Source organism: Bombus huntii, unplaced genomic scaffold (assembly GCF_024542735.1).
Source record: "Bombus huntii isolate Logan2020A unplaced genomic scaffold, iyBomHunt1.1 ctg00000181.1, whole genome shotgun sequence".
In the NCBI taxonomy this organism is placed as follows: domain Eukaryota; kingdom Metazoa; phylum Arthropoda; class Insecta; order Hymenoptera; family Apidae; genus Bombus; species Bombus huntii.
This window is the reverse complement of record NW_026099417.1, coordinates 15280-42259: the sequence shown is the minus strand read 5'-3', so window position 1 is coordinate 42259 and position 26980 is coordinate 15280. Positions and strand designations below refer to the sequence as shown.

Here is a 26980-nt window from a genome sequence, read left to right as displayed (position 1 = left end):
AAGGAACGTCGGCAGTATAGCAGCCGAAGAATGCCGTGAAAGTTTCTGTACAAAGTACAATTGATCTACAATTGATATTTTCCGCAATACTTATCTGATGTTCGGTCAGGGTGTCCCATACTCATGATATTTATGACAGTGGAATGGCGTTAGTAAATCAATTACAAAAATTTTCGAGATCAATTCTCGGTATTGCATCAAATTATTCAAAATATACAAGCAACACAACGTTACCCTTTTTGCAGGCAACAAGAGGAATATCGACCACGCAACCACTTTCAGAAAAACAAGAGTAAGTGATACAAATTTTCTTGTGCTTTCCTTCTTTTTTTAATAGAATTTCAGTACTTACCTTCCAATATAAAATTGGTGTCAAAATAATAATGCTAATAATAATGTCTAAGAAATTTTTCTCTTTGTAGGAGTATAACATCTAGAAAAATAACATAGTATTAATAAGAACAACATTGACAGTGAACAACTAAAAATATAACACTGTTATAAATATATGATATACGAATTTTATTTATGTATTATTAAGACAAGTATATCTTATTTTTAAATTATTTCTATTATCATAAGTGATACATATAATTAAGGTATAATTAAGAGAAGATTAATTGAAGAAACACAAAAAATAAGGAAAATAATTATATTGAGATAATTTTTATCTTTCATAAATATTATTTTCAGAGTAAATATAACGTTTGTTAAAGCAAGTGGAGAGAGAATCAAAGCAAAAGGGAAAGTTGGAGATACTATATTAGACATAGTAGTAAATAATGAAATTGATTTAGATGGATATGGTATGTTTTAAAGAAGCATAATTTACTTAATTTAAAATAAATAATTTTGAGGTAGAAAATATTTGAAAATTTTCATTTTTATCGAGTTTAATATTCTTATTATTTTTAACTTTTGATACTTTATTATATAAGTATGTTGTAATATTAAAATATAATTGATATAGGTGCTTGTGAAGGAACATTAACTTGTAGTACGTGCCATTTAATATTTTCGAAAGAAGTTTATGATGCACTTCCTGACAAACCAACAGATGAAGAATTAGACATGTTGGATTTAGCATATGAATTAACAGATACGTGAGTTCATAATAATCAGTATCAAATCATTCACATTATTAATTCTATTACCTTTTAATATTTTATAAAGTGAATTTTTCTTTGTAAATTTATGTAAAAACAGGTTAGTATTGGGTATTTCGAAATCTGCATCTCAATGTAGAATTTCAAATCGCTATCTCTGAATACTACGAAACTGAAATTATAATAAATTTTCATAGTTTTTTATTTATGACCCTATAATCATTACGAATCTATGTTGGAATTAGCATATTTACAATGTTGATTTTCAAATGGATAAATAGAAATCTTATTGTGTATTAGTATTAATTTGTATAGCAATAAATATATTTATTGACATATTCAGTTATATAATATTTAATTTCAGGTCACGGCTAGGCTGTCAAATAGTAATGTCTAAGGAACTAGATGGAATTGAGGTAAGAGTTCCATCAACAATTAATGATGCAAGAGCATAACTGAAATTATCTATAGGTTTTTGAAAATTTGTATACAATGTTATACATCTCTTGTTAAAAAACCCTTGTTATAATTATTAAAATATTGGTATTAAAAAAATATAATAAAGAATCTTGTGTTTAAATGTGAAGCTTATATATATACATATGTTATATAGTATAATTGCAATTTTGATATTTGTACATTGCCATTGTAAAAAGCCTATCCAATTATGAAGAAAATATATCTTTTATTTTTAATATACAGGGTGTCAATTTTAAAACGTTCATCTAAATTATTTTCGTTACTATTAAAGATAAGAAGAAATTACTAAGGAAGACTTAAATGGTTTTAAGATGTGTACTTGGTTATGATAAAAAAGACTCTTGTGGAATAAATTTTGCAACTTCTGAAAGATTAGATAAAAGCTTAGAACCTAAAAAATAATTTGAAATTAATTTCGTTTAGATATACTGTTTGATTTCTTAGCTGTGGGCAAGTTTAAAAGATCATCAAACTCATGGTCAACAAAACAACAGAAATGTACATGCAATGCTTTTTCGTTTCACAACAAGTTATCTGACACTATCATCATTTTCGTGGCACATGCAACATTATCGATTCAGTATAGTAATGTTTTGGATTGAAACAAGTGTCTCGACATTGGGGCAAAATATTTCAACCTTTAAGGACTAAAATTAAAACTTATGAGTTTGTTTATAATTTTAATAGATTTTATTAATATTGTTTTTACTGGTTTATTAATTACAAGAAAGTTTGTAAAAGACTGAAGTTTTACGTAAAAAGTACAAATATTCTTTCAACAAAATTAGTCAAATCACATCATTATTTATACATATTGTATATAAATAAAATATGCGGATATATTACTTTACCCTAGAATTAAAATTCAATAATATTGAGGAATCTTATTTATTCAGATTTTGTACATTATCGCTTCTAACCTCGGATAATAGAACAACAAATTAAATATTTTTAAACAAAAAAACTTTGTTCCTTTGTTTGATTTCCCTTGCTCGCGTTTCTTAACTACTTAGATATAAAATACTTACGTTTTCGAAAATTCATACTTTACAAGCTACTAAACGCTTTATCTGTTCAGAATAATTTATTGTTTTCTTAACTAGGTACATACCAAATACATCTATTAAGTTGGTATTTCTCATAATTACCAGTACATAAAGCTAAAACACTTTTGTACTATGCTTGTTATACATGGATCTAACAAATAATTTAACTTGTGTATTGTCGTTTGTATATTTTGTTACGTGTAAAATATTCTATTTCTACACTACTTACAAGTTCGATAAAGTGTACATTACACATCGTGAAATTTACATATTTTCACTTGGTTACCCTGCCCAATTCGAATATAATTCAGAACGTATGTGCTATATTTATATATTCTGCATTTGTTTTGTATATTATGTACACTGATCTGATCTTTGTAAACGCGAGTTTTACGATATTAATGAGAAATTTGCCAATTTAATGGAAGTTGTTAATTTTTTCTGGCACGTTTCACGTTAGCAGACATTTTTCTTAAGTTACAGTCGAAAAATGTTTTTATGTAAAAGAATAGGAATGATTATTAGGAAGTTATTTTAAGATGACAAGATATTTCACGTCTTCTATTTAAATATAGCGTTAAATTTTAATTCCGTCAATTCGTATATACTCGTACATCGAATTTCCTTTTCTCATGTCATTTCTTTTCTTTCATTTCACATTTAATTACAAAGATAAAGTGTAAGTACGTTGCTCATAAAATTAATATCAAATGTCGCAAAATATACAAAAGTAAACTAAGAAGAGGGGTACATATTATTACACAAACTGTCGTTCATATTGCATATGTACATATGCAGTATAAAAACAATACTTTTTAGTTTTTAATCTCTTGTTTAAATAATCCTAATATCTAAATTTGTATCGGTCATTGATTCGATATAACTGCGTTTATTGGAAGTAATTAAGCTATAGCCTGCGCACAAGAGAAGAAGGAACAAACACGTATAGTATACACGCTTAAATAACAAAATTAAGTCAGTTTACGTTCAATGTGAACTTGATCAAAGTTCCAGTCTCGAATTATAGAGTTTCTTACTATCAGTTTACAAAATTCGATATTACGATTATGTACCGTATTTGAAAAACATAAAATGCTTTGTTCAATTTTAAATAAAACTAATATTTACCAAAGCGAATACGAAAAAAATGTTATCATCAAACTCAATTTTCAATTATCAAACTTAATCCAGCACAAATACAAATGTTCTTCGTGCTTTTTTACTTTTACTACTTTTCAACTCTCTATAGTTCGAGATTTGAGTTCCGCTAACTTTCTTTCTACTGCGCATGCGCAACAGGAAAACTTGAATTACACGTAATAGTAAAAAGTTCGAAAATCTTATCCTTTCGTGGCAGCGAAAGTAACCTAGGACTAGAGGTTCCATAACATTAATAATAATAAGGCAATAATATTAATATTAATAATAATGTAATCGAGTACTACTAACAATATTAATAATAATAATAATAATAATAGTATGGTAATGGCAAGATACACGCGGGTATAAATTAATCATTCCTTTCGTAATATCTACGACGTCTTCGGGATATTCTTTAGAAATTACTTTATTTCTGGTCAATATTCATTAACGAGCAACTTTTCTCTCTGTTTCTTATCACGATTTTTTTCACTTCATCACAATTGTACCGTTAGAAATTATTCAAAACATTGTTAAAATGTCCATGAAATATATGCAATTGCCGTATTGAATAAGCGAGTAATGAAGTTGCTGTTTCACTGAATAAAAGTGAAATCTCCAATGCGTGTGCTCAAGTATATAAGTTAAAAAAAGATTGGTACATCAATGCCTATTATTCTTAATCAATATTCATCATTTAACAATTAGGACCGAATTTTTACAAACCAACTCTAAACCACGACCCAATTTACAAATAAAAAGATCGATGTGTAAATTAACTATCAACTATTAATCTCCAATCCTATGTGAAGATATAATGTTCGGACCAAATTTCTAAACTAACGTGGACAATTCATGCGGACTATTGGTGGTTGCTGCGCTACTTAGATCCAATGTGGCAGCCGGAAGACCAGGACTGACGCTGCCGGTTGCTTCCCGTGGCAAATGCTGCGATCTATTTAGCTTATTTCCAGGACTCGGTGGCGATCTATCTGCTGGTGTATCCGGTGGCGTAACCACGTTTCTGTGTCCGCTCACGTTCAGATGATTGTGCGTCGCCGCGATCGGAGCTGGCGATGAGAGCAACAAGGGCGGTGGGGACATTGACACGTGTCGATGATGATGATGGTGATGATAGTGTTGGTACTGTGCAGCTCGGCCGTGCGTTGCGTGGCTGGTATTTAGTTGGTTCGTCACGGGCCCGACTTTCGTTGGGCAGCCAGCATGGTGGATGGTTAACGGGCCACGTAGTTGTTGTTGCTGTTGTAGCTGTGGCTGGTTCTGGTGCTGTTGCAGCTGCTGCTGACGCTGCAGCTGTACCGCCGCTTCGCACTGTTCGCGCGCTAATGCCTTCACGGCATTCGTCTTCTCCTACGAAATAAGAATGATAGGTTAGGTTGTAGTCAGGGGCCATAACAAATTAAAAAAGTTATAATATAAGAATTTACATTTTAGTTGAAATGATTCTAGTTACGAATAAGTATTAAAGATGATTCAAATCTTTTTCGTTACCGATAACCATGGTGAAAACTCTTTTGGATTACTTTCAGCCATTGTCAATCTTATTGTCTTATTATACTACATGCTTGAAGTAGAAGGAGGGGTACAGAGAAAAAGACTTTTTCTCGGCAAATATAATCGTTACTCAATTATTTTGTTCAACAGTTTTACAAATCTCCCCAAAATAAACGAGAATACGAAAATACACTGAATATCGTGTGTATGGTTATTTATAAAATCCCCTTGAAATAGTTGCGATCGCGGATCACATAAACAAACGAACCTGTCATTCTACAGAGTATCTTTTTCGGTGAAATTATGCAAACGTAAATGTAACTTCGGTAGATCTCCTCGAGAACTTGTAAGCTTATATCACTCTGACCCAACCAGTCCACTCTAAAGTGTATAATTTATAAAAGGGGATTATATTAATACGCGGAGGATGTGGTAGGTGGTAAGTTTTGCATATGAATGTTTGTTGATACAACGAATGGTTAAATGGAGGTTTTCATGAATGTGATAAGGACTAGATCGAATGTTTTAACATTTATAACTAGAATGCGTATTTTTATACAAGTTTGTAGTTTTACGAACATAATCAAAGAAATAAAATTTTAATAGAGATTTGTTTTCTTATATACGTATATTTTAGCGCATTTTATGCATTTTGCGCCATTTGCGTACTTTTCAATTTCGCACGAACGTATAAAGATCCGCAATATAATTATAACGCTTCTTAAAAATGTGAAAAATCCTGGTTTCCTAAAAGCTTGCAATTGATTTCAGAAAAATTTTTATGAACTCTACCAGATAAATTATGGTAACTCTGAAAAACAAAATTTCACGATAAAATGATTTCCGGGTAAAATACACATAAAAGATGATTTAGACGTGTTTGAACGTGTTCGTTTTCTTTTTTAATAGCGATATGTTCTTACCCTCTGCCACACGAAGACGTTATGGACCATTGCGCATCCACAAAACACGATGCCAAGGCCTATGAAAACCGACGTAACGATTGCCGGCGTCGAATGAAACTGGATGAATGTATACAATATCATACCTGAAAGCATTGTTAGAGGATCATTATAACACGTATGCCATAACAAGCGGGACAAAGAATCGGCGCAAATACATATTCTCAATACATATAATTCTCGAAGCGTAAACTATATACATATGCTTTTAATTGAAATTTTCAATACTAGTTGCAAATTATTTTTCAATTAATTTATTATTTAAGTCTTTATATATCAATTCTCGACGAATAAATTACTTAAATTATAGAGAATCTATCTTCAGACAATAGAGAATTCAATATTTTTGGTCGTTAAGTAATTTACAAATTTCTAAAACGATTACGTTCGAAGTTTTGGACAGTATTTGAAGTTTCTAACATGACATTAAAAAAAAATAAATAAATTTTATGATATAATTAAAAAAACATTGTAGTCTATCATAATTTCTATTCCGTCAAATTTATTAAAACGCAGTTTTCTTCTGAACAGAGTCAAAATGTCCGTCTTGAATCGAGTTCAACAGCTTAACGATCGATCGAGCGAATGATAGCTGTGTAAACTAGCATGACACAACGTAAACTTTAGATTAGATCTCGATCCATCCACCAGCCGTATTCATGCATGACATGAATATTCTGTTTCAGCTCTTTATAAATTAATCTGTTAAAACTTCTCTAAAAGACGATCATTTTTTATTTTTCTAAGAAAAATAATGACTATTCGGCGTTAAAATTAACTTTATTTCCATTGGATTTCTAAACTGATTTCATACACTCAGAGATAGTTCACAGTATCTTTTAGATTCATGCCTGAATTCAAGAAAAATTAAACGTATAACTTATGTACTAGTATCTTTCAAAAGGTTAAAGTTGACAGAATTGAAGGAATTGGTTCTTACCAGTTAGAAAGACGGGAATGCTAATGAAAAACCCTCCGACAGCACATATCCGGCTGATGGATGATTTTTGCAGGTACTTGTTACTCCTGAAACAGACAAAATTTGAAGTGAAAGTCAGTTTCACGATTCTATGATAATTGAGCGAAATATAAAGGAACCAGTTTTTTGTTTAACAGCCAAGAATCTTTCAAAAATTCTACTGTAATTGATACTTCAAATATATTTAGTCAGACAAAGGATAATCATAATCGCAACGTTAATCTTAACTTTAATTCAAGGATCAAACAGTATCATTATACATATAAAAGTAAACATAAAGTCTATCCACATTGTTGTTGTTGTTGTTGTTGTTGTTGTTGTTGTTGTTGTTGTTGTTGTTGTCGTTGTCGTTGTCGTTGTCGTTGTCGTTGTCGTTGTCGTTGTCGTTGTCGTTGTCGTTGTTGTTGTTGTTGTTGTTGTTGTTATTATTATTATTATTATTATTATTATTATTATATGTTATTCTATAATTGATTTTTATTTCTTTATTATCAATATTATTCTATTTTCTATAATGATTCAATTATAGATCTTATTTTTTGTCAATCATATTTCACTGAAATGATCACTTTGAAAATAATCTAATAGTAAAAAATGAAAAATAATCTTTTTCTACCTTGTCTTCATTTTTTACAAACTCTGTCCACCGCCGCAAACCTATTAAATGCATGAAACGACAAAGCAAAGCTGCTTCACATAATTCCCCGCTCACGCAGTGTCAATCAGCTCACGACCGCAAACGATACTGCTAATTTCCAGCGACCACGAACGATTTCACCGTAATTGCCGGTGTGAAATTTACCAATACGTGCTCGAATTGGTCAATAATGGATAGAGCGCTCTTGCACACACTAATCTACCAACAAATAATATTGACTCAATTGAACAACAGCGCCTAGATTAACGGACAAACCGCATGTTCCAAACAGATTTACAATCACGGCAGAAAATACATGCCGTTATAGATGTTTCCTGGTCAAGACTAATTTCCACGCGTTAAGAACATTGTAACCGGAATCTAGGAAGAACTAGCACTTCCTGGAATAATACTATTGTGTCCTCGATGAATGTCTCTCCGCAATGCCCTCGAGTGAGTTGTTTTTGTCTTTGGTCGTACGACGTCCGGGATGAGAATTCGGGGAACGGTTTTGCGCTGCTTTAATACTCGCACAACCATCCATCCATGGGACTGCATCTTTTTAGGAGGACCAGTGATTAATCTTTTCCCTTTAATCTTTAATTTTCATCTCTAATTTCTCATGAGGCTAAGATTCCTGCATCTTTTATCATAATAATTTATTAATACTATTAATAAATTGAGACAATTTTACACGTCGTATTTTGCGTTATAAGATGACTTGTAATTTGTAAAATTTACCTGTAAAATTCCTTTGTTTGTTTTACCGAAGCAATAGTTGGCATTTCTATACGACAATAAGAATTTGTTAATACTAATAATTTGTAAGGTTATCATGTTATCATTCTTCTAATGGATAGTATATTATTGAAACTTTTTTTAATATTGAAACGCGATATTTTTTTGGAGAAGAAGTGCATAGTAGTAAAGAGTTGAATTCTACGGACGTAAAAAGTGGACATAACATTTTCTGTACATGGAGTCGCCTGGCCTAAACATTTTATGATTTCCGGGCAAAAAACAGACGAATCCAGCGCTGATTTTAAAGCAGCTTCATCCAAATAAGCCACAATAAGAAATTCCCACGAAACAGTTGCGTTCATCCCCTTTCGAGGTCGCCGACCTCTTTGAATGCGTTTCAAGTGCGTCGTACCAATGAAACTTCGAGTTCTAGACTAATTTCTCGGCCTTTTGCGTTAAATTTAACCTTCCGCGTTAGTGTATTTCGGACGAGCTCCTATTTTACGCTTTCGTCGACTTCACCAACGTAACACGCAGCATCCGCAAGTAAAACTGTCTCTTAAATTTGATGTGACACCGATACACGACGAGAAGAATCACAATGCCATTTTTATTCCACTTCGTTAATTTTTCGTCGTAAGGTTTAGCTGTAAATAGGATTAAAAAAATTTAGATTAACGAGGAATTTAAAATTGATCTGTTAAATCAACAATTTCCATTAGTTGTCGATAGATTTTATAAACCTCAGATTACTGAGAAATTATACACATTGCAAAATATTTACCATTGGTTACCCACGCTACACGTAAATTTGATCAATCTACCAATGCACTAACACTGCAATAAATTTCTATTGCAACATTCCACGCTCCTTTGCCGCACCTTAAACTCCTCGCTAGATTTATTCCACCTTAAAGTGTCACATAACTCCTACGACACCGATATCAAATCTTAAACTCCACCAAATTCCAGAGAAACTTGATTTCGTCGAGAGTAAGAGATTAAACTTAAAAAGCAATTTATTTCATCTTTAAACTATCCCAAACTTCTTAAATATAATTTATATATATATATATATATATATATATATATATATATATATATATATATATATATATATATATATATATATATAAAATATTATACACTTATTGTGTGCATTATATATTTCAAGAACTTTGCAATAAAAAATAAAACTTATTACATTTAAGATATGGTTATATCGCACAGGCTCGAATATGATAAAGAGGTTAAATAAATGTCTCGAATCTCCGCAACAAACTCACACAAACCACCTAAAACACGTATACACAATGTGCATTCACTACGAACTCGACTCCCATTCCCTGCCAAAATCACAGGCATGCAGAGTCAATTTCACTGCTCGAGCTAGTTGAATAGGGAAGAAGGTCGAGAGCTGGAGTTAAGGAGCATAGTTGGTAAAGAATCGCGTGCCGCCGCGCCATTAAGATCAAGCCCACGATCTCAACAATAAATATTAGACGGTTCTCTGACCTGCATTTCGCGTGCGACTCGGAACGATTCAAAAACGCGTAAATTTCCCATGAGTCGAATCAAACGTTCGCGATTTATCGCATTTAGGTTATATCGATATTGTCCACGAGTGGAGGCATTCAAACACAGATTGCTTTGTGTCACTCTATCGTAACTGCCCGTAATACATGATAATTTAATTTCGAATTCTTTCGAATATATGCACGTAACGAAAAATTTGTATTGGTTCGTCAATTGCAGACCAACCAGTTGTTAGCCAGTGAAAATAATGTAGATAATAATAGTGAAGAATTAGCTCGAGAAGAGTAAACAAACAAGGCGCCTTGATAAAAGGCACAATGTGGGTCCGCAAAGTGGTGGGATTTCGGCGCATGCGCATTGTTTCGCATCAACTTACAATTAGACATGCACGAAAGCTTCATTTCTGCCGCATACATACTTGGATTCGCGTGCATGAAATTCACAAAGTAGGTTATTGCTTGAAAAACAGCTTTAATCGAGCGAAGCTTTTAACCAGACTGAAATCAAGTCTTGGTTTCTTTAGAAATTCAGATGGAATAAGAGAAACCTATTTTATCTAGGTTAGGCTAGGATAAAGGTTAGGCTGCATCGGTTGGCTTATATGACTTTCCGGTGACTTTGAAGGGTAATACGGCGCCGGCGGTCGAGAAGGTAACTTCTCTATTGAACGAGATCTCGTTGATCTCGTCTAAGCAGGAAGAGTCTGTCGGCCCTTTGATTTTATACGAGTCTTTCCATTCACGATCGTGCGAGCTGACTACAGGCGACGACACGGACCCCCGACAAAACTGTCTGAGCCTATTCAAGGCGACGTCAAATAGTTTCACTCGGAGAGATGAATGGAGATAAGAATCACCGGAGCGTCTCTGCGCTTCGATGACAATGATATTTGGTCAATCCTCTTCTTGTTTCTCGTTTTGAAAGAAGGTTGTAAAAAAGAGTGCTACTAGATCGTCTAGGGAAATCACACGGTATATATTGCGTAATGCTATTGATTTATCAAAAATAACAAGAGGTTAAGGAGCTTTGGGGAGGTTGATTCAATTTTTTATAACCTGACATCTCTTTGAACAAATGTCTTAAGAAACGCTTGAATAAAATGTTAAAAAAAATAATAATTATGAAATCTTTTCCTGTATTTTTAGACAATAAGATTTACTATATCCTACGCCATAATAAGAATCAATTTGCTATGAACTGGTATCTCGGAAATTGTAAGAATTCAGAAAATATAAGGAGGCCGGAAGAGGTAAATGAAATCCACAGAAACATTGACCCAACCTCAGCCCAGTTAGCCAACAAACTAAAATATCTCGCTGCCTTTTCTATATTTACGACCAGAACGTGGTCATTAATTGAGTCTAGCGACTGCACCGTAGACGAGTCACTGACCGATGTTGCTTTAATGGATATGCGGAAAATCACGTGTTCCAGGTTCCAGGGATGTAGTTGTTTTCATTTCCGGAGAATACGGTCGACTCGCGTGTGTATACCAATCTATCTGAGGATAGGTGTTCCTTAGAATTACCAACTATATTACTTTCAACCTTGTGATTAAAATTTTTAAACGTCACTTAATAGCAATTCAGTCGAGTAAGCACAAACTTTCAAATGTCCTAATTTTCAAATCTTTATATTTTTTAATCTCAAAGATATTTTATTATTTGCCGTAGATCAAGCTTCGTGTTACCGGTACTGTAACATTACAATCCTACAAGAAGCAGAAAATAGTGAAAAAATCTGACCTAATAGATAGTAGTCAATATTCCTTTGACGCGTCTTATGCGAACCGCAGTTAGAGGAAATGCAAATAAGCTCTTGCGAAACGGTTTGCCGCACGACAAGCCTGCGAACAACGCCCAATGCAAGTTCGGTGGGAGTTACAGGAAGAGGGACGTCTAAAATCAACTAGGAATCCCTATTCAATCGTCTAATTTTCGATTCCGGCATCGAACTTCCCGAAGAAAATTAAATACAATTCCGACTCGAGATTTAATTTCAGTCTCGTAGCTAATGCAATCTAATCGCGTTTGCAAGGCTACGCTTCCGGTCAGAAGCCACGCGCTTCGATCGCGTACTTTCCGCATCGGAAGCGTACGCTTCGGTACGAACCGCGTCGATTTTCAAAGGAATCATTGGACACCGGAAGAAGAAGAAGGAGGAAGAATAAAAGCACGTAAACCGGCAGGAGGTCAATCGAGACAAAATCGATATCGTTGAAAGCCGAAAAAAGACCCGAATTTAGGCTACAGTACATATTCGAATTGAATATATTCAAGGTTTAGATTTTCTTCTCCTGAAAATTATAAACATAAATGAGTCGACAAGCGATCTTGAAAAGCGTCTGTTCCATCTAGATTATGTAAATTGCGTGAATTACCGTTAGCCATAATTCATAATTTATCGAAAAAGCGCGCTTCTTCTCAACTACGCTTTCCCCTACCAGCACCGACATTATCGGCAGATCGATAAGTATCAAAATACCACAAAGATATTAATCTCATCTTTCTTCTAACCGCGAAAAAATGCCGCGCAAATGATAAAACAACAGATCAGCCAGAAACATCGAATTCTCCACGCTTCCGACTGCAAGAAGAAAAACAAAGTTATTTGTGTATGATGGAAACGTCTCTGGACGATGCTCTTAAGCGGTCGAGTGCGCGCGAGAATAGCATCGCGGATCGGCATTTCCACGGTGAGGATTGTAAAACGGTTACGCAGATGGTGGATCATACGCATGGACCGTAGAGACTATCGTGAATGATGGATCAGACACACATACGCGTTCTTCGCTCTTCCGATATTTTTCGTAACAACTGCTGCGATCTCGTCATTGGAAACGATCTCGGGAAATTCAATCGAATATCGAGGAAATTTATAGAAAGCTACAGCTGTGTTCGAGCATTATTCTAGAGAAAAGTGATTAACTCTATGAGACTAACGATACAATACGTCTCAAGATAACTTTTAGGAAAATGATTGTAAAATTCTTTAAAATTCTTTCGACACTTTTCGGTATATTCTTGTCATTGATTCTGAAAGTATTTGATTAATTTGCTGGTTAATAGGAAGTTGGTTAAAACCGAAGTTAGTTAAAGAAATAAGTAAACACGAAACCCGTGGATACTCTAGACATATGATTCTACCTGCACGCGACAAAAATATTCATGATCTGAACAAGGAAAGAAGTGTTGTTAGATTCGCGTCATGCTGCAAATGAAAGATTTACAGCTCGAACCCAATTATCTGTTACATTACATTCTCGGGCACGTGTAGGCTGAACGTCATGATATATGAACACAAGTATAGAAAGAACAACATGGATATTTCGCGCGAAGAAAACGAAGCTTCACATATACAGTGTATAACCACTCGACAGTATTTGCTCACGAAAAATACGAGTTGTTAAAGTCTAACAAAAATTACGTATACAGTGGCAAAGAAGAAAACTGTTATGCCGTTTACTCTTATTTCTAATTGACAGAAAGTCGTCAACGAACAAAGAGCGCTTTTTCTTATCCTCTGTACCTTCGCGAAGCAATCACAGAAATTCTCCAAAATGCTTCGTGTCGACTAAACAAAGAAAAAAAAAAAATGACAGCTGCTAAGAGCAAACTACCTCCGGAATTTTCTTCGTTTCTAAGTGAACCAGGAAGAAAGAAGGGAAGGGTTAATGACGCCGAAACTGAAGAGTGGCCACGGATCGTTTGAAAGGGGCCACGACAACCGTTACGATTCAGTCGCACCTGTTCCTCTTCCTAGGTTACCACGCCGAACCATTGCGCGCTTTTACGAGCGTTCCCGCGATAGTTTCCTGGCACTTGCTCGCCCTTTCATCGAAGGGTCGATCGGTTAATTTAAACTCTCGAAGGCTTTGTCCAGTCGGTAACATCGATAAGCTTAAGTCGAAATACGGATTTCTCGTAAATTCAGAATTTTATTGCCACCAGGATGTATATGGAGGCGACAGATGAAGAACACGATGTAAATTAGATTTCTTGCTTTTATAGAGAAGCAATTTTTAAATTGAACACCAGTCGTCGATCGGTTCTGTAGATCGTTTTTAATAACAAAATAAATTTGGTTAGTCCATAAAGGTTTGTTCGTGTGAATCTTCCCATAGATCATCCGTAACGTAAATACCGCTATAACCGGCTGCAGATACATTTTCCTTGAACATGTGGCGGCACTTGACAGTAAACTTCCCAACAGTTTACGTCGCGTGACGCACGACACAAAGACCCTATACCTGCGGACAAGATGATTGCCAGATGTCGATACATTCGTACCGAATATTTCCAGCTAGCCAAGGGACCGCTATAAATCTTAGGATTTATTTTAGCTAAGGTCCTCCAAAGAGACAAACAGTCTTTGTTTATCAGTCTCGAAGTCGACCACCTACCACGGGGACACACGAGAAATCTGCTATCTCTCACGTACGACGCTGCCCGCTAGCAACACCCTCTCAAAGCTTTTCTCAACGAATCCCGAAGGATGCCTTCGCATCCTTAGACACATCCCAACGAGTCTTCCTCCGCAGCAGCATCGCGACAAAAATGTCAGTCTATTACCGCGAGTTACCGCAGTATATCACGATCGTTATACTTACACGGTTCGAGCCGAATAATTATCTAAGCTCTCGACATCTCGTGCAATCATTGTCCGCACTCGCAGCGTATCTCGAATCGTAACTATCCAAGCTCTATCTTATAACCGCGCATTCGCGAACCGAATACAATCGCGAATCCTGTATCAAGTGTACTCATTGACATTAGAGTGAATAAACATTTATCGTTCAAGAAATCTGAGAAATCTGAGTCGAAAGAGAACACAGCTAAGTGTCCCTTACCCTTTAGGGAGAAGAAAATCCCACGCACCTAACCCCAACCCGAATACTAGCCTCACAGCCTCACGACTAGTTGTTCATTCCGAATTAACTAGCTCGATGATGGCCCAGCAACCGCGACCAGGCTCTCCGGAGCAGACTCGCAGCTACCCCGTGCTACCCCCCCCCCCCCCCCCGTGGCAGAAGTGTAGCAGAACTCTCCGCACTAACGACGCTAACACTACAAAGAAAAGGAAAATAGAAACAGCAACGCAAATAAACACACACAACAGGTTCGCCGTATTGGAATCCTCAAACGACGCCATGGAAATCGTAGAACCGCCACCAAACCAACACTCACAGAGAATCCCCCCTCCCCCACCAATATTTGTGGACGACGTCATTGACATACAGACAATGATCAAGTCCCTAGAGAGAGATATCAGCAAGGAGGAATATAACCTTAAGATAAGCAACAACAAAGTAAAAATACTACCGACGAACCCAGAAGCTTACAGAAAACTCACCAAGACACTCAGGACCCTGAACGCCAACTTCCACACCTACCAGCTCAAACAGGAAAGGCCTTTCCGGGTGGTCCTACGAAACATACACCACTCAGCAGACATAGACGAACTAAAATACGAACTCTCAAAACTCGGCCACGAAGTCATCAACGTAAGTAATATAAGGCATAGAGTCTCGAAAGACCCGTTATCCTTATTCTTCCTAGACATTAAACAAAAGCCGAACAATAAGGAAATCTACAACATCAGTCGCCTAATGAACGCGATAGTAAAGATCGAACCACCGCTCGTGAAAAAAGAAATAGTGCAGTGCAAAAGGTGCCAAAGGTACGGTCATACGCAGAAATACTGCAACCATACTTTCCGCTGCGTTAAATGCGCAGGCACTCACTCCACTGACCAGTGCGCCAAATCACCGGAAACCCCAGCGAAATGCATCCACTGCCAAGGGGACCACCCTGCCAACTACAAAGGCTGCCCAGCATATAAAACACTATACACGAACAGGTACCCTAAGCTCAGAGCAAAAGAGGTATCCAACCAAACACCCAGCCCGCCGAAATTCACGACTACCCCAACCCCCTCAACCAACCAAACACCCAGTCCTACCATCTCCAAATTCATCTCCACCTCAACCTCCTATGCCCAAGCAGTACAAGGCATCCAAAATAACCCGAACAGCCAAAGGAACCTTCCCCAAAACAGTGTCCCCAACCCACCTAACACAGACAACTCCTCAAGGCTTGAAAAGCTAATAGAGAAACAATCGGAGCAAATAAATCACTTGCTATCGCTACTAACACTCATCGTGGAAAAATTAGCACGCCCCGACTCAAAATAAAACCAAGGCGCATAGCACTCTGGAACGCCAACGGTCTAGCGCAACACAAACTTGAACTAGAACTCTTCTTAAAACACCAGCAAATCGACGTAATGCTCGTATCGGAAACCCACTTCACCGACAAGAGCTACCTGAAAATAAATGGTTACAAATTCTACCATACCCAACGGTGGCACCGGAATAATAATCAAAGCAAGTATTAAGCACTACGAACTTCCATCATTCCAGAAAGACTACCTCCAAGCAACAAACGTAGCAATAGAAGACTGTCATGGCTCAATCACCACCTCAGCAGTATACTGCCCTCCCAGACACTCCATCGCCAAAGAAGACTTTGATAACTTCCTGGACACCCTGGGCAATAGATTCATAGTTGGAGGAGACTATAACGCCAAGCACATCCAATGGGGCAGCAGACTGGTTACAGCAAGAGGCAAAAACCTCTTAAACAGCATAATAAACAACAACCTCAACTACCTCACCACATACGAACCCACATACTGGCCCACTGACACCAACAAAATACCCGACCTTCTCGACTTCTTCATAACTAAAAATATCCCATCAAGACACGTCCAGATCAACTCCTCGGCTGATCTCTCCTCTGATCATTCTCCCGTGATAGCAACAGTCAGTTCAACAATCATCGAGAATACACCTAATGGCTCCATTCACAACCAACACACCAACTGGCAGCTCTTCAGAGAAGTCTTTACACACTCGACCTCAGAGCCTTCACCCCACTAAAAACAAAGGAAGATATCGAAGCAGCCACGGAATACTTAAACACGAGCATAATAAACGCAATCCGCCTCTCCACACCGACAAAGCCATCTAACAGCAAACAAGAATATCCCCAATACATACTAAAAAAAAAATAGCAGAAAAACGTAGACTAAGAAGAGTATGGCAGACCCATAGAACACCGGAGGACAAACGCAAACTTAACAACGCAACTAGAAAGCTATCCAGAACCTTAAGAAACTATAAAAACGACTGTTTCCATAAATACCTCGCCAGCTTATCCCCCACAGCCGACGCCAACTACTCACTATGGAAGGCCTCCAGGAAACTCACACGCCCCCCACAAATAATCCCACCTATCCGCCGTCCGCAAGGTGGATGGGCGCGAAGCCCTATAGAAAAAGCCGACCTGTTTGCAAAACACTTGTCAAAAGTATTCAAACCCCATTCCCCCAAAGCCGCCGCGGACGTTACTGAATACCTGCACACCCCCTTCCAAATGTCCCCTCCTATCGAACCCTTCTCCTCTGCAGAGACTATAGAAACAATCAGTCGCCTAAACCCCAAGAAAGCAGCAGGACACGACCTAATAGGCAATAGAGCAATCAAGGAACTTCCCACAAAAGGGATAGCATTCATCACATCGATTTTTAATGCTATCCTTCGCCTGGAACACTATCCTAAGGCTTGGAAAATCTCATTGATTACCCTCATCCCTAAACCCGGTAAACCGATATACGAAACCTGCTCCTATCGCCCAATCAGTCTTTTACCTACCCTGTCCAAACTATTCGAGAAGATGCTCACGAACCGACTCCTTTCAATCCTAGAGAACTTGAAAACACTCCCAGATCACCAATTCGGCTTCCGAAAACATCATTCTACAGTAGAGCAAATCCACCGCTTAACTCATACGATCAGCCAAACACTCGAAAAGAAAAAATATTGCTCAGCGGTTTTCCCAGACATCCAACAGGCATTCGATAAAGTATGGCATGAAGGGCTACTATACAAACTTAAAAAGATCCTACCCCACCCCTACTACTCCATCCTAAAATCTTACCTAACCAATAGACAATTCATGGTTAAATGCCTAGACGCCACTTCCGCAACATTCCCAATAGAAGCCGGCATACCCCAAGGTAGTGTCCTCGGACCCCTACTGTACTCCATCTACACTGCCGACCTACCTATATCAAACGATATAACAATAGCGACATTTGCAGACGACACAGCGCTATTGGCTACCCACGCAGACCCGGTAATAGCCTCATCCACTCTCCAGCGAAGTCTCGACTCCATGGAAAAGTGGTTTCACAAATGGGGCTTCAAAGTCAACGAAAAGAAATCCTCACATGTAACCTTCACGCTCCGAAAACAAACCTGCCCCAGGTCACCATCAACAATGCAACAGTTCCTAGCAGGGACACAGTCCGATACCTGGGCATGACCCTGGACAGGAGACTAACGTGGAAGACACACATCTCAGATAAAAGGAAGCAACTAAAGGACAAACTAAAAAAACTCTATTGGCTCACGGGCCGACGCTCCAAACTAAATATACAGAATAAAATTACCCTCTACAAGACCGTAATAAAACCTGTCTGGACCTACGGAATCCAACTATGGGGAACAGCAAGTAACTCCAACATTGAAATACTCCAACGCTTTCAATCGAAAACGCTAAGATCCCTAATTGACGCACCTTGGTATGTAACCAATGAAACAATACACCGCGACCTCAAGATACCCACCGTCAAAGAGGAAATAGCAAAATATAGCGACAGATATAGCAAAAGAATCAACAAACACCGAAACCCCCTAATCACTGGACTACTCGATACGACGGACCAGATTCGCAGGCTGAAGAGGCACTACCCGCTAGACCTAAACGTTAGATTCATTTAATTATCCAAATTAAGCATATGCACTTACTTATATTACTTATAAATTATACCTATCTATAATAAGTATTAACTTATTGTAAATAAACAGCCATGTCACTGCGCCACGCCAGAAAAATTACTGAAAATTCTCAACGCGAGAATTGATTGTAATCTCAACAAATAAATAAAAAAAAAAAATACAATAACACATTTCATTTTAAATTAAAACGAGAATAAATACTATTGTGTATAAATTTAATAGAACGACACACGTGATTTGTAGTCAACACTGTGACAGTTTGTGCAATTACCTTTTAATCGAGTGGAAACGAGAGCATTTTCAAATTTCTATTAACCAACGGTATTATCAATCAATTTTAACAATGATTGAAGGTTGCAAAATTAAATATAAAATGATTTATTAATAGCATACGTAGTGTTAAATTTGCAAACAAGCAGCGTATCTTTTAAGAATAATAAAGACACCAGAAAATAAAGATAATATTCTAATTACATTGCAAATTAATGAATAATTTAAGAAATGTATTTTTGTTATATTAATGTATCACAGATTCTAGGTAAAGTATTAATTTAATTTACTTATTACTTAGGAGATTGTATTTGAAATATAATTACAATTTGTAAGGTGTAATCAGCACACCTTTAAGCTAGTAGATATTTGGTAGCAGTTCTCAAGTCTTTGTGCAATATAGCACAATTGAGTTTAACCGAGTTTAATCCCTTTGACCAGCCAGCTTCCAATTTCATTTATGGCATAATCTCCTGACAATTTCATGCCCTTCAGAAGAAACACAATGTCCTATTATCGTTTTGTGATCGTTGAATATGATCCGTTTTCTGTTGTTTTTAGATTCAAGTGACGAAAACTTATGAAATGATATTTTAAGTTTAAACTGATCAATTAATTTAATTAATTGATTTATTGTAGCAACAATGGTAAATTGTTTAAATAGAGAAAGAAATTTACAACGAAAAATGTATGAATGTAATATTTGAAATCTAAAATGATAAATTATTGTGCGATAATAATAAAACTCGCAATGTCAGCACATGGTCTCATTAGAACGTGTTTAACGAGCGTAGCGTAAGCGTGAAAATGAAAACGTTGAGGCTCTCGTGGTGTAAAAAGGCTAAATTCCTCATAAAAATACAGGAAATGAGAGGGAACGTTCGCCCTTGAACACATAAAACAAAAAAAAAAAAAAAAAAAAAAAAAATAGAAAAGGAAAAAAACCACAAATTTTAGTGAAGCTATTTTACTGAAACTTATATCATTTTAACAGCTATATATAAAACGTTGAATTATTTCCTTTCGCGCAGAGCAATTTTACTTCAAATTTCTAGCTTCAGAATGATAATTACGTATTTGTAATTATCAACAAGCTTTAAAAATATGGAATATTCAGCCAGATGAAATATAGGTAAAGTATTTAGAAGAAAAAAGATTGAAATGTTTTATGTAAAACGATTAAATTAAGTGGTTGAGTTTGAAAATTTGACTCGGTTTAATAATTCAATGGAAAAAATATTCGCCCTATGAAAAAAAATTCATGTTCCTGTCGATATATCGGCGAGGTGCTCCTCTACTTTCGACTGCTCTGCAATTCAAATGCAATACTCGAATATACATGGCGAAAGAAATGGAAATTGAGGAATTTAAGGGAACCAATTACTCTCGCGTCGACGTAACTTCAAAATGTTTCACGTGTCGGTGTTTGCGAAATGAAGTTCGTCGTTATCCGATTAACACGCTTGCAGATGCGTTCTTTTTGTTGCAAAGTAAATGGACAAATTGTGAACAAATAATGTTTACAATTACATCAAAATTAATGTCCTAAACTTTACCAAGAATTATTAAAAATCCCTGCGTATTGCTTACGTAATGTTGATATTGAGTAGTACCATACATAACCTCAACATTATGATACTTACAAACATCGCTAAACAAGTAGTGCGAACGATGTCGAGTAAGTATTCACTATGTAAAAAGTATTTATAGATAAAAAGTATGGGAAATATATAACCGAATGTATTTAACTTTTCCAACATTTTAGCATTTCGCTTGGCGTTGGTACAACTTGAAGTAAATGAAGTAAAACGCAAAAATGTAGAGCGGGCAGTTTCCTACATTTCTAGCGCAAAAGAGCGCAATGCTGATATTATAGCTCTTCCTGAATGCTTTAATTCACCATATGGAATACGTAATAATTTGTTTTTTTTTTCAATAATTTACCATGTGTGTAACAACTATATAGAAAAAAGTAAAAGTAGACAAATTACCTTACCGTTTATACTTCCATAAAGATTGTGAATTGAGTCGAGAATATAGGATTTCCCCATTTTCATGATTATCGTGATTTTTGTATAAATATATTTTTTAAGATACTAATAATTAGGTACTTATAAATTGGTATTATCAATTATTTTGCATTTATAATTCCGCCTCTAGTATAAGTGTTAATTGAAAACTAACTTTATGTTTCAAAAAGTACTAGCAAAGTCGTAGAGTAACAAGCCACTGATGCTAACACAAATAGCATTGTCGTAATTAAATATTTCTAAATATTCATTTTTCATTTTGAACCTGTAGAAACAATTTATTATATATACTGTTAGCTAAGTAATTGCATATTTAATTAAGTCGAGATATAAAACTTAGTTATTTTAATAATTTAAAAAATAAAAAACTGACAAAAATTTCAATTTAATTTATGGTTGGAACAAAAGACAGTTATTTTTCATTAATTGAAATATTGCAATGCAGAGTACTTTCGAAAATACGCCGAGAGTATTCCTGATGGTGAAACGAGCGTTGCTTTATCGAATGCAGCTAAAGAAAACAACATCTATGTAGTTGGTGGTACGATGCCTGAAATAGAGGGCGATAAATTGTACAATACCTGTACTATTTGGGGTCCCGATGGAACTTTGATAGCAAAACACCGAAAGGTAAGTAATATATTCCTTTATGGCTTTGAATTTGAAAATATTGGGGTGAAGAAAGTGACTCTATCTAGGAATAATTTAGGAATATACATATGTACATACGTATACTATAACCAATTCTATAATTTACGGTTTATAAAATACGTTATGATACGGAAAACGCCCATTTTTGTTGTAATGTGTAATATAAATTTTTCACATACGAAAATACTTATTTTTTCTCCTTTTTAAACATTATTAAATGATAAGATTTTTTAATAAAAGAAAGTGATAAAAACGCTGTCAGTTATTAAATAAAAAATAATTAAAGTTTAGGAGTTGGTAACTTTGATATTAAATTACAAAAGTTGCAGCAATAGAATTAGCGACTACATTTTTATGTTATTAGGTACATCTATTCGACATCGACATTCCTAATAAGATTACTTTTCGAGAGAGTGATTCACTCAGTCCTGGTAACTCCCTAACGACGTTCGATGTGAAGGGCTGCAAAATAGGTATTGGCATATGCTATGATATTAGATTCGAGGAAATGGCACGCATTTATCGGAACAAAGGTACAGTAACTTAATCGATCAATACTTAACTAGCAAAAAATTAAATATCTGTATAAAAAGAAGCTTAATTTAAAAAACCAGTATATTTGCTGAAAATGAAACAAATAAAAGAATTAAAAGCACAATAAGAGGACTGTCCTCGCATATTCAGAAATGATGGAATGTGAACCGTGCAACTACGAAGTTAATTGGTATTCGGTGGCTTCATATTTCCTGCTTCTCTGGGTTAGGTTGCCAAATGCTGATATATCCAGCGGCATTCAATATGACCACTGGACCACTGCACTGGTCATTACTTCAGCGTTCCAGAGCGAATGATAATCAATTATACGTTGCTTGCATATCACCGGCTCGTGTTCCTTCAGCAAGTTACGTCGCATGGGGACATACACAGTTGACCAATCCCTGGGGAAAGATTCTTTACGATTTGGAAACTCAAGAGAATATGGCAGTCACCGATATCGGTAATTTACAGCTTAAAATTAAAAGCGAGAGATCCATGATGTAATTAATTTTTAGTCTCGTTAATTTATCGATTTAGCCATCTTCCTCTGTATTTGTTGAATTTATTAGTAAGCATTACTTATTACTTCGTATGTTTCTTTTTTCTATCAGATCTAAAAGTTGTTGAGGAAGTAAGGGCTCAGATACCTACATTTTCTCAGAGACGTACAGATTTGTACGACACTGTCTGTAAGAAGGAGTAACTCTACACTAAAACAGAAAATGTTTTTTTATAATATTTCTACTACAATATCCTTTTTTTGCGAATTATTACTAATTTCTTATCATTTGTACTAAATGAATGACTCAATTAAGAAAACCAAAACGTTATAAATAATAATCTGTATATCTTGTGTATCAACATGTAATTGGATATTATAATAATATAGGAATGCTATAATAATATAGGATAATAATATAGGAGAATAGAATAATAATATATAATAATAATATGCTTTTAAACACCTTTAATATCGATCACATAAATTGTTATAATTCACAATGATTACGCATACATAAAAGACCCCTTGATAGTAAAATTTACGATCAAAAGGCAATTACGTATCGTTTAACAACATTTAATTTATAACACCTTTTAAACATTTAGACAGATTAACACATAACACTTCTTATATATAAACATCAATTCGAAGTTATCAGCTTGGAGAAATTGGTCGATTAATACCTGTAGATTGTCTGTCTCGATGAAAGACTTAAAGAGAGCAAAAACATGATAATGCCGCTAATATAATATTCCTTCTTTCTTGTACCTGTCTGCCTCTCAGGTCGTTTTACTAATTACAATAAGTAATTTCGTCTTCTTTGCGCTCTCTTTTAACGCATTCGAGACCGAAAGAAATTCATATCAGTCAGTAGGCAAGGGTATAATATACATATTTTATATATAACTTATGTAGTAATGTATATATCATGTTAATTTCATATTTTTTTCAATATATTATTATTATATATATATATACATATATATATATATATATATAATAATATAATATATATATGTAATAAATAATATAATATAATATAATATATATATATATATATATATATATATATATATATATATATATATATATATATATATAACTGTACCTAATACATTATAGAATAACATAGTATATAATTTTATATTTTAAAAATATGAGGCATACTATTTAAGATTGTCATCGATTTAAAATCAAAGTATGAAAAGGATACCCTGGAGAGAGTAAAACACAGAATCATTCTAACTAAACATTCAGATCGTACCGACACCTAGGTATCGTTTTACAATTAAATCTCGGTCTCGAATGGATTAAAATGAAATACATACTTGCAGCTTCAACATCTTCAATATCGAGGAGATTCAAACTTTACAAATAAAAGCGGCCTGTTCCCCTTTCCACGACAGACTCTCATACCATATCCGCTCTTATCCAGGCTTTTACTTGAAACCAGCAATGCGTTCATTTACAATTTAAATTTACCCGGACCATCCACTGAATCGTCAGCCCTTTATAAATATATAATGAACCCAGAACATGTGCCTGTGCCCCTGGTATCGATGTTCGGCTTGTGATGTTCGTACCGGAACCTTCGCACAATTTCAATTTGTCACGCGTGAACATCGATTCTTCCAAGGGTCACAGCTTTATGCGGCTAAATCCTTTAGAACGATTAAAATGATACTAATGATATGGTATTTTTTACAAAGATTTAACATATCCATAAAATAGGAAGTTTCGTGCTCTCCTATTTTATATTAATTATAAATTAATAAGTTTTATATGTGTTATTTATAGATCTAATAAATTTTGTATTGGTTTACAGCAGGTGCTCCGGGTATAAACAGACGACAAACGAACAAATAGAAATTCAAACTATTGTCGTTGTTTAACTCGCATGGGACTATAAGCTCGAATTGGACTTAAACGTTACGATCGTCGAGAATAATTACTATATGTACCCTGTACGACGGGCAGAGAATCTTAAGTTATTAACGGCAATTCCTTTGTGCATAATTCAGGTTTATTAACAACCTGTAATGGATAATCATCGATGAACTCTTTTTGAATAAAGTTCACATTTATAAAGCAAACACTATAAAATACGACAGGACAATTGTAATCGATAAATAACATTTTATTAGGATATTATAAGAAGCTAAGATATCGAGGTACATTAAAATTGAGTCCGCTGCAACCCTCATGACATTTAAAATGCTACGCGTATATTGAGTAAAGTTGTTATATTAAATATAATCATATTAAATACAAGCTCGTCCGCTGGATTCCCAAATTATTTGGTTAAATACTTTGAATACGAGAATACCGAGTGTTAACAGTAGTAAATCCTCTATATGGTATGTTTACTTTGCTATCTTGAATAGGTAAATAACATTTCACTTTAACGCATTTAACCAATATTAACATTTAACATTTAACATTTAACCAATATTATACGCATATGCACATAATGTTACTGTTACATATAATGATATATACGTAGATATACACGTTAATTAAATCCTCTATATGGTATTTTTATATCAGTATCGTAAACATTGTAAACCGGAAATCTTTTATTACACACGTACATATACAGTCAATATTATTGTTACATATAGTGATACATACGTTGATCCACACATTAATTAAATCCTCTATATAGTATTTTTACTTTGCTATCTTGAATAGATAAATAATCTCGAATATAGACATACAGGTACACTTACGTTGATATACACCTTTGTACAAGGTGTCAAAAAATTTTTTATCACAGCGTTTTTTTAAGACGATTTTATAGCTTCGAAATTGATCTTGACACGATTTTCAATGTTAAATTATTTTTCTATTGCATCATGGGAGGACTCATTAGGAGGAACGAAACTTCTGTTTTCTTAGAAAAAATGTTTGAAATTTCATTAATTCCTAGATTGATTTTATTTATACTTTAAGGTCAGATATGACATCAAATAATGTCAATACTAATATCTAGTTATTTGTCAATTTACAGCATCTGAAAAACAAGACATCTTCGAGACAGCGTGGGTTTTCTTTCCAACTTTCTTAACTTTCAACAATAAAATTTTCGTCAAACGATACAATCTATCCAACAAAGTTCTTGTAGACAGCCAATCTCGTAAGAACATAGATCTTCTTCAAGTATTATTCTTCACAATGCTTCGTGTGGAATTTCTACTTGACGAGTTATTATTAAACGATTAAAAGCTTATTATTATACGATAATGTAATATCGTAGAATAGCTTTGATTGGAGATCGGCTGAAATTAGAAAACACCGTGTACGCCGTCTTTTTGTGGTTTGTTTACATCCAAGAGCGCCTAGTAACAGTGACGCGAGAAAAGATAAGCAGCGTCAAAACAGAAGTACGGTTTCATATTTCAAGGAGTGGCAATCGAGAGGCCAGAGTATGTGAGCCGAAAAGTGTGTGTGTGTGTGTGTGTGTGTGTGTGTGTGTGTGTGTGTGTGTGTGTGTGTGTGCGTGTGTGTGCGTGCAGGACCGAGCAGGAATGCATTGGCGAGGTTCAGAGTTGATCGAGACGTCGAAGCATAGAGTCGTTAGAATTGAGTTGCGAGTGTTGTCGAGTGTTAGAGTTGCTAGTGAGAGAGAGAGAGAGAGAGAGAGAGAGAGAGAGAGAGAGAGAGAGTTACCAAATAGTTGTCAAGTTATTTGATGTAAATACGAGCGTTGCATTTAGTTTTCCTGTTAATCAAACATCGTTTCTCTGTCTGTATTTTCTGTCTGTAATATCTGTATTTTCAATCCATTATTAATAAATTATAATTAATCGGACAAAATTACACCTTTAATATATTCCGATATTACAATAACTTACTTTTTTCTACGTCAATGGACACGAAAGACGTTGAGTGAGGAATTAGAACAAGTGTGGATCGTTGGAAACCACTATGCTGCGGTCTACCATTCGTTTTACCCTATATATACCACGGAACAAAGGATAATTTT

At 35.1% G+C, this 26980-nt stretch overlaps 4 protein-coding genes and 1 long non-coding RNA gene across 6 annotated transcripts in view; 3 read left to right on the top strand and 2 right to left on the bottom strand.

Moving 5' to 3' along the window:
* LOC126877519 (omega-amidase NIT2-like) overlaps window positions 1-26670 on the top strand; it is a 61817-nt gene extending 35147 nt beyond the window's left edge. The window contains exon 7 of one of the 2 annotated variants that reach the window (XR_007695091.1): window positions 26542-26670. Coding sequence is in view for 1 of the 2 variants with exons in the window: in XM_050640209.1 (XP_050496166.1) it covers window positions 26006-26217 (212 nt within the window). In the remaining variant the exon portion in view is untranslated. Of the gene's footprint in view, window positions 1-26005 lie in introns of both variants that reach the window. The other variant, XM_050640209.1, reaches the window with a different exon arrangement.
* LOC126877522 (adrenodoxin-like protein 2, mitochondrial) lies at window positions 6-1805 on the top strand. Its single transcript, XM_050640217.1, has 4 exons — window positions 6-292; window positions 694-806; window positions 971-1103; window positions 1471-1805. The coding sequence occupies exons 1-4, from the start codon at window positions 144-146 to the stop codon at window positions 1559-1561; spliced, it is 486 nt and encodes a 161-aa protein (XP_050496174.1). The 5' UTR covers window positions 6-143; the 3' UTR covers window positions 1562-1805.
* On the bottom strand, window positions 3997-7503 carry LOC126877520 (dual specificity tyrosine-phosphorylation-regulated kinase 1A-like). The gene is made up of 3 exons (XM_050640213.1): window positions 7190-7503; window positions 6211-6335; window positions 3997-5143 (listed from the first exon to the last, which is right to left on the bottom strand). The coding sequence occupies exons 2-3, from the start codon at window positions 6331-6333 to the stop codon at window positions 4607-4609; spliced, it is 660 nt and encodes a 219-aa protein (XP_050496170.1). The 5' UTR covers window positions 6334-6335; window positions 7190-7503; the 3' UTR covers window positions 3997-4606.
* On the bottom strand, window positions 8474-9657 carry LOC126877527 (uncharacterized). The gene is made up of 3 exons (XR_007695094.1): window positions 9391-9657; window positions 8607-9253; window positions 8474-8508 (listed from the first exon to the last, which is right to left on the bottom strand). It is a non-coding gene; the product is annotated as an uncharacterized LOC126877527 (long non-coding RNA).
* On the top strand, window positions 21010-23464 carry LOC126877524 (omega-amidase NIT2-like; the record flags this gene model as incomplete). Its single annotated transcript, XM_050640218.1, has 5 exons — window positions 21010-21187; window positions 21751-21935; window positions 22321-22489; window positions 22720-22953; window positions 23105-23464. Coding segments are annotated over 5 exons (858 nt in total), but the record flags the coding sequence as incomplete, so codon positions are not given.
* Window positions 26671-26980: the final 310 nt, after the last annotated feature.

What these genes read in the sequence shown, in the direction of transcription:
- LOC126877522 (XM_050640217.1), top strand. Translation starts at nt 144, where the DNA reads ATGGCGTTAGTAAATCAATTACAAAAATTTTCGAGATCAATTCTCGGT. An exon ending in CCACTTTCAGAAAAACAAGA is followed by an intron (nt 293 to 693) that starts GTAAGTGATACA and finishes TATTATTTTCAG; the next exon opens with AGTAAATATAACGTTTGTTA. An exon ending in AATTGATTTAGATGGATATG is followed by an intron (nt 807 to 970) that starts GTATGTTTTAAA and finishes TAATTGATATAG; the next exon opens with GTGCTTGTGAAGGAACATTA.
- LOC126877520 (XM_050640213.1), bottom strand. Translation starts at nt 6,333, where the DNA reads ATGATATTGTATACATTCATCCAGTTTCATTCGACGCCGGCAATCGTT. An exon ending in ACGTCTTCGTGTGGCAGAGG is followed by an intron (nt 5,144 to 6,210) that starts GTAAGAACATAT and finishes CTTATTTCGTAG; the next exon opens with GAGAAGACGAATGCCGTGAA.